The sequence below is a fragment of the Lampetra fluviatilis genome, chromosome 21 (assembly GCF_964198595.1).
Source record: "Lampetra fluviatilis chromosome 21, kcLamFluv1.1, whole genome shotgun sequence".
NCBI classification, from domain to species: domain Eukaryota; kingdom Metazoa; phylum Chordata; class Hyperoartia; order Petromyzontiformes; family Petromyzontidae; genus Lampetra; species Lampetra fluviatilis.
This window is the reverse complement of record NC_136295.1, coordinates 5352911-5364895: the sequence shown is the minus strand read 5'-3', so window position 1 is coordinate 5364895 and position 11985 is coordinate 5352911. Positions and strand designations below refer to the sequence as shown.

General features: G+C 42.0%; 1 protein-coding gene across 1 annotated transcript in view; it reads right to left on the bottom strand.

Moving 5' to 3' along the window:
- Nucleotides 1-2798: 2798 nt before the first annotated feature.
- LOC144938045 (parathyroid hormone/parathyroid hormone-related peptide receptor-like) overlaps nt 2799-11985 on the bottom strand; it is a 54653-nt gene continuing 45466 nt past the window's right edge. The window contains exons 11-13 of the mRNA XM_078865735.1: nt 9721-9862; nt 8589-8630; nt 2799-3835 (exon numbers count right to left, since the gene is read on the bottom strand). Coding sequence (XP_078721861.1) covers nt 3059-3835; nt 8589-8630; nt 9721-9862 — 961 coding nt within the window. The 3' untranslated portion in view covers nt 2799-3058. The remainder of the gene's footprint in view (nt 3836-8588; nt 8631-9720; nt 9863-11985) is intronic.

Genomic DNA, 11985 nt, shown 5'->3' with positions numbered 1-11985 from the left:
AATCGAACTCGGGTGGCCAGGTTCATAGCGCAGCACGCTAACCGCTATACTACCTCTCCCCACGCACACACACACACACAGCGACTCACACACACACAGCGACTCACACACACACATCGACTCACACACACATACATCGACCCACAAACACACACATCGATTTGCACACACACACAGCAACTCACACACACACATCGATCTACACACATAAACATCGACTTACACACACATATGGACTTACAAACATCGACGCGCACACACACATGGACTCACACACACACATGGACTAACACACACACATGGACTTACACGTGCACATATCGATGTACAGACACACAGCGACTCACACACATAAAGCGACTTACACACACAAATGGACTTAAACACACATACATAGAGTCACATAAACATCGACCTACACACACACATATGGACTTACACAAACACACATATTTACTAACACACACACACACATGGACTCCCATACATATCGACGTATACACACACACATCGACTCACACACACATACATCAACTCACACACACACATGGACTCACACACACACGGACTAACACACACACATCGACTTACACACGCATATATTGATGTACAGACACACAGCGACGCACACACACACATCGACCTACACACACATATGGACTTACACAAACACACATATCGACTAACTCACACACACATGGACTCACGCAGACACACATTTCGACGTACACACACACATATACTGACATACATGGACCCACACACACAGACACATCGACTAACACACACAAACACATCGACTTAAACACACACATACATAGATTCACACGCACATGGAACCACGCACACACATATGGACTTACACACACACATATGGACTAACACACACACGCATGGACTTACACACACACAAAGACTGACACACACACACATCGACTTAAACACACACCGCAGACACACACATGGACGTTCACAAACAAACACCGCGACTGTCACACACACATATTGACTCACACACACATTGACGCACACACACACGGACTCGCACAGAGACAACGAACACACATATATTTACTCACACGCACACATGGACGTACACACTCCAACTTTTATATAGACTAAATAAGTTTGGAAAGAATAGTTTTCTATGTACGTGACTTAAGCGAAAGAAGCAAGGGAGAGGGGAAATGCACGTGTGTATAATAAGTAAGTAATTAGGAGCGACTACGAGGGTGTTCCGCCATTTTGGTGCAAACGCTTGCCGCGAGTAAGAGCGGCAAATAAATGAAAGTCAACGAATACAAAATTAACCTAACCTACCTGTAACTATGAGCAGATGGGCACCAATCAAGCGTCATTGACATAACGTCACTGCTCAACCCCCGTACGGACGGGACAAGTGTAAATATGATAGAATGAAGACGTAATAGCAATGAGTATATTTATATATATTGGTGTGCCCCTGCGCAGTAAGTGATATTACGTGGCTGGTTATGCCTCAAGAGTACAGAAAAAGGCTATTCTTCCCCTCAAACCTGTTTTTTGTGAGCAGGACAGTGATATTTAGAAATGTACCTATGTTCAAAGAGAAAACGTGTACATAAGTGTCATGGCCTCACGTAAAGACGTGGTCGCTAAAGCAACGATAGTGGTAGTCGGGGAGAAAAATCGTGTTACTTAGGGTAACTGTCATAAACATTGGTTAATCCCTGTCATGAAATGTAACCTATAAAAGGCTATTTGTAATGAGCAAACAGTCATGGTAATACATGTTTGAAGGGAGCTGTAAATCTGTGTGTGTTACCTTGCGCAGTGTCCACACGAACGAGAATTCCCCTCTCACCCCCACCGAACGCGTGTGAGTTGGTGGGGTCGTGCATGCGCAATGTAATAAATAAGTAACCGAAAACGGCACTAAATCGCTAATTAAACTACTTTAAAGGTGACATGCGAAATCGGAATAGCGCTGTCTCAGCACGGGGCTTATGGCGTGCTACCTGGCGACTTTTTTTTAAAACGTCAACCCCACGGTTTGCGAACCAAATCCTTCGCATGTTTCGGCCACACACACAGACAGACAAACAATGACATGTATAGGTAAGAGAAGATATGTCGTCAGCCATTCCAAAATTATTAAATGTATTCACCGAGGCTCATTATGCATTTATTTCTCCCAATCCTATTTTAAGCAAATGTATTCAAGTATTCTTGTGAATTTTCTTTGGTGAGATCGTATCTGCCTGCCGCACTTTCTCTTGTGCTTTGCTTTTTGCTCCTGCCAGCATCTAATATTGATTCAATTCCAATTGACTGATTCCTTCTTTGCAATAGTTTTAGTAATTTATTTTCATTAATAAGGCATTAGTGGGCGTTCTGGTTTAATTTCATAATACATATTTAGTAGTATGTTTTTACCCTTTTAAACTGGTACAAAACTGACACCTTTATACAAGGCATCATGTTTGCAATAACCACAACACAAGTAGTCAAAAATGCAAACAAAAGAAGCAACTGGCCTGGCAAACAAAAGTGTGGTGTGTTTTTCATTTCAATACATCTACAGAAATATTCATTTAATGTCACTTGTGACACAGTTGAAACAAAAGCCACGCACAAAATAGAAGTCTGAAAATTAAGCACTGAATAGTTTTACCCTCATTTCAGAATATACCATATCAACTCTATTTAATACATACGGTCACAAATGCTGTTAAACACGATCACCTCAACACAATCTAGGTGTCCCAGCAGATCCTTTTTGCATTATAAAACATTTAACATGAAACGCGTATATCGGTAACAATTGGTTTACATCAAGAATTTATCACGATAAACGAAATTCAAATAAAATGCTGCTGCTGTAAAACAGTACGCAATTAACAAGCTACTAGCCACAACATATCAAGTGTCACGATAGTAGAGGAATGTTACCATATCAATTTCAGTTTTCTTTTTATATAGATTGTTCAATTGTGAACATCTCAACCTAATCCATCAACCGACATTCATCTTACCTATGCTCAATAGCTCCCTTATGCACAAGTTGCAGCATTTGTATTCACATAATTCCCTCATCCTTTAAAATTGTAATCACTGGCCACTCATAGTCTCCGGCTTTTTGGCTGCCTTTGTTGCCAGGCTGCGATGGATTTTGACAGCAAGGGCTAAGCGAGATAACCTTGAAATTCTTTTCCACCTCCGAACTGTACGTGACATATCCTGGCAAGTTCCACGGCTCAGGAGATGCCGCGGGGCATATTTCCTTTTGAACGCAGGTGCTCAAGGCTTGCCGAGGCCCAGGACTGGGTTGAAACCCGTCGCCTGCATTACTTTGTTCATCGGGGGCTTTTGCAGCACCTTGAGACGTCTCCCCGAAGGAAGAGCATCCACACGCTTCGACGGCTTGGTTATCCTCGGTTTTAGAACAACCACTGGCAAGTCTTAAACCCTGAAAGGATGGTGCTCTCAGGTCAGCTTCCAGACTGGTGGACACCTGGTCGTTGGGCTCTATGGAGGCCCATAGCACTTTGGTTGTGTCTGACAAGCGCATGCTCCGTGACAGTTCTCTGAACGCTTCGTCGTACGGTTGCTGTGCGATGGCCACAACCCGCTGCTCGTCGGGTGGCGGCTGCCTTCTCATGAGAGCTATCGTCGCGTCCCTCTCCGGGGTGAGACCTTGCCTCGCCGCCCTCGCCGCGCTCGGGATAGCGACGGCTCGCACGCTGCTCAGGGTGCCAACGCTCGCAGCCATGTTGTAGCTGCAGCTCCCACTCCTTCGTTTGAGGGCCTGGTTCAAGCTCCACCGTGACCACAGCTTCTTCATCTCCCCGCGCACCTGCATTGTGCGAGCATGCAATGGTTAGCGTCCACGGTGTTTCAAACACTCAGCGACCCAGGTTCAATAATGCACTGGATTTGCACAACTACCATGCCGACTTGGTTTTGGGATTCCTCTGGATTGACTAAATCTAGAATATCTGGAAACTGACACAATGGGTTTCTTAAACGTAGGCACCTACCTCACATGCACACTACATTACACAAGCCACAAAAGTTATTTCGTTAACAAATGATGATTTACGAAGAAAAGCCTCACTGAGTCTCAAAACACACTTTTTATGTAAGGTTTTCGTTGGAATGTCTGGACATCACAACTTGGGAATCAAAGATGACTGGGCATGCATTTTCTGAGTACACCAGGACTTGCCACAATAGTTTATATATGCTAACATTGGGGAATATCTGTCTTTGTATGTATTATTTTACATGCTGTAAATGGTATGGATGCGTGTGTGCACCTGCGCAAGTAGATTTGAACGCCTGTGCGTGTGTGTGTGTGCGTGGGTCGATTCCCACTCACAGCCAACATCGGTAATGAATAGCTGAAGTGGTCCTGGGCCTCCTCTAGGTCGACTCGACCTTAAAATAGTACCTGGTGCAGTGTGTAAAACATCAGCAATCGGGAGACAAAGGTGGCCGGTCATAGTTTTGGCCACCCACCCCATCGTTTGCCGTCTGGGGCCAAATCAGTGTTCGCTAACAGTACCTTGCCTCAACAGTCTGTCCAAGGGTAAATCGGGGATCTTTGTGTTTGTGAGTCTTAAAACAAGCACAATCCGTAATAGAGCACAGGAGGTGATTTAAAAAAAATTGTACTGCCTTGGTGAAGTAATTTCTTTTTTTACTAATGAGCAATTCTACTTCACTTAGAATTTGGGCATCACAAAGCTACAATCAGTCAGCAGAGGTGTGTAATTTCAATAATTATTCTCCCCAAATGAAGCAACTACGTAAAAAAAATCGAATTATTATTACCGTCATCAACGGTTAACATAGAGTGGTGCATATACCTCTCCATTAACCAAACTGTGTGGCATCAGAGAGTGTCGTAATTCACGTGGCATGCATGCAGATAAGGTATGGGCATTTTCTGCTGATATTCGACCAAAGTGACACTGTGGTGCAGCTCTGCGAGTGCTGACATTGGTGTGCACGAGTCGTGCATTCCTGATGGTTGGATTGATCTGAAAATTCTGGAAATCGAGGCCACATATGGAAATTTCGGATTATCCGAAAAGATATTTAGTTTAAGATTGACCCCGTCAGCATGAATGACGTAACTTGTGTGCTTTTCTTACCAAAGATGGTGTCGCGTGGCGTCTGGTAACATCACTATTGTTAGCACAAACATATTTTAAGCTAAAACGAATGTGAATAATCTAGAAAATGTGAAAAAAATATCCAAAATTATCCTTCAAAACGTGAAAGTCCGAAAAGCATCTCTAGCATACGTTGTTTAGAGCAGTGGTTCTCAAACGGGGGTACACGGATGCCAGGGGGTACGTGACAATGTGTGAAATTATATCATGCATGAGTCATTGGTGAATAATAATGTATGAATCTTCCAATATAAAATGACTTATAATTTTTTTTATCCATACGGTAACCTAGAACGATATAAAATACATTTCTAAACTCATTGATCGTAAACAATGCGGTTTCTAAGAGTAACCAGCGAGCACGAACACATTACGTCACACATGCAGAGCGTCCGTTGATTTTTGCTTTTATTCACTTGAAGTTACTCGCTAGTTAGGATACCTCACAAAATCAACAAGTGGTTAAAATATTGATGGTCATTATAAAAACATTTATTTCTCAGAACGATGTTGGGTCAGGCAAGGGGGTTATTCATTTAAAACAAAGTCCAACAAGAGGTACAGTAGCCAAAAAAGGTTGAAAACCACTCGTTTCGATAAAGCTTGATGAGTAGCAATTGAGGCTCAGCTCTTGTAGTGACATCAACAGATGCAGCCCATCTAGACCTGTGCTTAAATGTGCAATCTTTCCACGTGAGAGCACTTTGAAAGAGAATCTCTAAATAAAAGAACCACTGTCACCCAAATGCAGTGTTTTTAACATGAATGGAAAAATAAAATCTCTGGGAAACAACAACTGAAGAGATAGAGTAATTGGGTTTCATGTCATCCAATTAAAGGTATTCCAGGTGTTGTGTACAGTACTCATTGTGAAGTATTTTGGTACACAAAAAATACAAATCCCATTACTGTTACTCCTGCACATTGTTCAAACCCCGTTTCAAGAGCTATCATCGCTTTTATCAATCCCAAGGGTTGGTGTTTCTTGGTATTTTGCAGTGGTAGATCGGTTGTTTGGGGCGTTGGGGTGTGTACCCCGATTAACATTTGTTTTATTTATTTTAATTAAAAAAACATTAAAATACAAAACGAGTGCATAGGCTGTCAGCTTATTAGATTTAATTTTCTTTTCTAATCGATTACAATAGAATCTATTAACAACGAATATAATTTGAAGTGACTGCTGTTGCTTAAATCTGGCCCCTCATGAAATTAAAATTTCAGCATTTTATCGGTCAATAAAATGAATTTTCACCAAAAAAAAAACCCCTGGTGTAGATGGCTTGCCATCATCGCCCCTGGCCAATCACAAGATGCCATGCCAATACATTTGCACGAGCACAGCCCGGATGCAAGTGTGGTCCCTCTCCATCAGTGCTCAGCGAAATGCTATTCACAGGCCCTGGTAGTGAAAGTAATTAATTATGAAAATGGTTCTGGTGAGTGCATTGGTTATGATGATGATAATGAATATAGACATTGGCTGATGCCTCCCAGGGTACACCACCCTCTTGGCGTCGCCAATGCATTAAATCAAGTAAGATGATGGTGATTATATGCACTGCTTGATGTTGGATGACAATGATATGCAATTGGCTGATGGTGATAGATATTGTATGACAATGGTGTTGATAAAAATATGTATGAGCTGACTTAAGGTGGTGGTTCTGAGGACATTAGCGATTGTGGTGGTAATGGAGATAGATCATAGTAATGTTGATTATGATGATAAGCATAGTAGTGAAGATGATAGTAGTGGTGATTATTTTTATGGTGATGATAGTGGCGTTTGGCGTAGGAGTGACGAACAAGACTGTACTACTCGTCAATTATTGGCACACCACTCTACCCCTTCCCCAAAAATCAGAGAGACACAGGGAGACAGGAGTAGAGAGACAGGCAGACAAAAAGTCAGAGGCATGGGGAGATAGAAGAAGACCTCCAGATAGAGGCAGAGGAAGACACTGATAGAGTGATACAAAGAGAACGATAGAGACAGAGGACTCCAGAGAGACAGAGGGAGACAGAGATAGATAAGTTGATAGACATAAACAGGCAAAAGACAAAGATCCCCCTATAGCCTTAACAGACTGCAGGGGCAAGGGCTGTTAGCGAGCACCTATGAAGGCCGGAACAGTACATGAGGGGTTGGGTGGCTAGCACCACGCCCGACCGCCTTTGTCTCCCCAGTGGCGATGTTTACACACTGCACCAGGTACTCATTTGAGGCTGAGTCAACCTAGGGGAGGCCCAATACCAGTTCAGACAATCTTCACTGGTATTGGTCGTGAGCAGAAATCGAACCCAGGAACATATATGGACATTGAGGAGCATAGATGGAGTAAAAGGGGAGAAAGAGAGATGTGTAATTTTATTGAAAAATTAATTTAAATTAATATTTGGCTTTGAATTCAAATACGCACAATACTGATTTATAAAGGAAGAGTGCAATGTAGTATACATGTAGTGATTGTATGTGGGCAATATAAAACACATTCCTGCGGAGGGAGCTGGTAGGAACGTTGGGTTGTTCGGTCAATGGCCAGGGTCAACGGCGGCGTGGTGTATTCCGCAAATATGCCCGACTGTGAGGGCGGGCACAAGCCGGCGTGAGTAGGTTAAACGTTGAGTTTTATAAGGACACCACGGGGTGACCAGCCCCTCCCCACCCAGCCCCACCACTCCTACCCCCCACCCAGCCCCACCCTCCCCACCCCAACCTGCCCTCCCTTCCCAGCCCCTCCCTCCCCACCCAGCCCCTCCCTGCACGACGGACGGACACAATAATCCTCTGTGGGCTGGTGTAACCAGGAGGTTCCTACCAGTACAAGATAATATCCAAACATATTTAAACACGATACAATGTTCTTTCGACATTTAATGGTTCGAGTTGTCAGTGTTCGGTTCGATGAAACCTCTGGTCAGCCTGATGAGGAACGTGTAATGCACCTCTAGAATAACCCTATTCTTAGATAACCTATCTAAAACATACTTGCCGTGCTGCCCCTGTTGACGCCTAGTCGCCCAGCATGCTGAAAACTCGTACACATCATAGCGTCATCTCTGTTTGATCCACCAACGTCACCCACACATTTGTTGCATCACAGCAATGACACTGCTTTACGTTTGTAAAAATGGTATGCTCTCCACGAGCACATTTCTCAGAAATCTACACTTCCGCGTCATTCAATATTCCACCTTGTTACATTGATGCGGAGATGCACATCAACATAAATTGCATGCATCGATGAAATGGCAAACACATTAACCTTAACATCATGGTGGAAAGGAAGACATGATGTATACAAAAATGTGGCTCTGATGCATTAACGGCATTGATATGGATGCAGTGTTCTTGATTTATGAGCGAACAACGTTCATAGGTTTTGAAAACACAAGCACACATACAAACAATACAAAGGGTCTTACCTCGCCATTGCAAAAGCAATATATTATTGCCACGAAAAATCCCTGCAAAAGAAAATAATGGGGTTTCTTCACAATTCCCTTTTTTGTTTACATTCGCAGAACATGCAGTGCTTATTAGTCTCGAGTGCACTTATTGTGAGAAGCATGTTCGCCGTTGCCTTGGTCATAAGAAGCTAAAGCAAGGCAAACTCACAGATTGTAGGATATTTACCCCACTCCTGTTAGCATTCTCAAGAAGCTGCTGTCGATTGCCACTATCAGCCTTGGGCGCTGAGACTTAATTTTAAACAATTAATGTGGCTCTAGTTGAGTTTATTTGATGTAAAAATATAAATATCACTTGTATTCAAAGAATAGGTGACAAGATAAAGGTGCTCACACTGTTGCTGGTAGAAGGGCCTTCACTTTATGGAGCCGAAGAGAGCCCTTTAGAGGGTGTTTTGGCCTTTTTTTCACGCTGGCCAATTGTCTAGGAAGAAGCCAGTACCCACACTGCCCCACCATACGCGACCTGCCAAATCGACTAACTGGTTGTACCCATTTATATGTGGAAATTAACAAAGAAATGGAACAGAAGCCCAAATAAGTTAACACTACGTTTATTTGAATAGTTAAGGAGTCTAATAATATGTATCTTTCCATATAAATGTAAACAAGGATATCCCTGAAGGAGCAAATTAAAACCATAGGCAAGTAGAAAAAGCAAACGAGACGCAACCTGGCGCTATGGAAAAAACAGAACAGCTGTAACGACTTGCCATGTTTTGTTCACGTGACAAACCTTACTCATTGGCTGTCGGGTGGTGGCGGGTTTAACAAAACATTTATATTTACGCTATCTAACCCAAAAAAACTGTATTATGGAGAACAGCTGTAGTTGATTGGGGAGGGTATGTATGCATGTATGCTGAACTTATTTTGCGCTGTACATTGCCAACAGTGCTCATGAAATGTTTGTAAAATGTTGGTGTTTTTAACATGACTGGAAAACAAAATCCCTGTAACAATCAGTAATGGCATTATAGTGCTTACGGTCCTTTACTTAGTAAAATGGGAAATAGTAAAGTTCGAACATGAATGATTCATGTGAGTGGCAATGATTCAATGAAGTATTAATTTTCAAAGCAGTTGCCTGGAAAGAGTTGAAGGTCATCTCGTAGTACATCTGGATCTGCCACGCCAAGCCTATCACGTCTGTGTAGGGCATGGCTGCAAATAGCACGTAGTGGACACCAAACAATGGCATCAGGACCAGCGTGGACTTGAGTAGTTTCCTGTGGGAAATATACACAGAATAGCATGTTAGCAGTGTTGTGTGTCATCACCTTCTTGTAAGTATTCAGCAGGTGTTCGTTGATCACTGCATTGATTACAGGCAATACGTGTTTGAAATAAGGTGCCAGAAAGATGTTACTTTTGTCTGGCCAGGTAGCATTGTGGTCAGAAAGCAATGACTAAAAATTGAAAGGTTGTGAATTGACATCTTTGTCCGTAGTCAACTTAGTCCATCATTACAAGAAGAGGCATTTTTTTTCGGAATTCGGTAAACACACTAAATATTTTAAGAGCCGATATTTGAATACGAGGTGGTCCTTAATAAATAACGCCATGAAGCAGTCCTTAAAGAGCTGCATGCAGCTCCAGAGCTGCAGGTTGCCGATCCCTGCTCTAGAGGAAGTCAACAATGGTCATTCTATGAAAAACATCTCTCCAAACCATTTTAATGTGGAATTAAAATAATTGGCTTGAGTCCACTAATCGTGATAAAATTGAGGCTTCTGCCTGATAGCAAGTACAAACGTTGGCAGAAAACAAAGCCACAGGTAGATCAATATGCAAATTAAGTACAGATGCAACTAACATATGTGTCATGCCTTTTCCGTGTTTTACAGTTGGCTAGGATGGAATCACAGAGCACTATAGGGAGCCCCATTATAATACATCACACCTCGCAGCAATAGAGTCCACTCCAACAGAGTTCACTCCAGACCTTATTAAGCTCGTAGCGGGAGGTTTCAACTTTCACGACTCTATCACTCTCAGTAAGGCCAATCTCATTACAACTTTGAAGTTGAGCAGCATTGAGGCTTGCCTATGGGCAGCTGGGGATGCACAGGTTTTGTAGAACGACGAGTCTCTTTGGGGCTGTACGCCTTTTTGTTGTGCTGCTACAAACCTCTATTGGGCCACCAGGCACAAGACAATGCAATATTTTGTCTATCCTTAATGTTGCGTGTTGTCTTCATGAGAAAAAATAGGCAAAAACCAAAGTAATTCATGCTGCAGTCAGATGGGAAATGTTAATTTGTAGAAAATGATTCAATGCCAGACAGCACTATTTTTGTAAAACTATTAACCTAGGATTGTATGTAGATACAGAACTTGTGTGTAGATACAGTATTTGTTTTCTATAACTGCATTGCTTTCTCGATAAATAATCTGCCCTGGTCAACGATTAAATGAATTAAGTAATAAAAAAAACCTCAATCAACATCAAAGGCAATCGTTTAAATAATGTGTAATCACATTTGGATATTATTGTGTTTCTCTCGTGGTATTTGGTGGAGACAAGATTAAAATCTTTTCTTCTTGGTTCTTTCGGTAAAGTCACGTAGAAGGGAAGTAATAAAAGAATAAAAATAAAACATAATAAAACAATTCTCACGACGTTTCGGCCACAACGCAAGCAGCCGTCCTCAGGCGAAGAATGAGACATTATCAAGCTAGGAGCTTATATAGGTGTAGCGAGGAGGAGCGCCTTAACAAAAGAATGTGCATATGAAGAGGAATTTTAGCATACCAATGGGCAATGCGTAGGAGGGGGGGCGGAGGGGTTTCAAAGTCCCATTATGCCCATGCATTATGCAGGATCAACAGCACCACGGGGGGGCGCAAGGAACAACGTTAATAAAGGAAAGGAATGTTAATGATATGTAGCTGCATTTACCAAACAACCACGTAGAAAACCAAAGTAAAAACTACATAAAAAAAAAACTAAAATATAAACTGATACTTACTATACTCTACAATAAGCTGAGTTACTAACAACAAATAATAAATTACAATTCTACGTCGTAAGAAGTATATAATATACTTCCATCTAAACTTTATTCTCTTAGCATATACAGTACTATATACTGCCATAGATAAACCCAACATTAAATTATATACTGTATTGCTGTAAACAACCCTATACTTTATACATTTTAATATAACACTATGTATTATTCAACTCACCCTAATGTGTATCGAAATGGTTTATTACGTCCTTCCAATGATTGCTAAGCCTGAATCCATCTTCTCGGTTAAAATTGTCTCTGTGTTTGTATATGTGGATCGCCTCATGAACGAATCTCTCATGATAGCCAGATGGCTTGCAGAGAACTTCCGTCTTGGA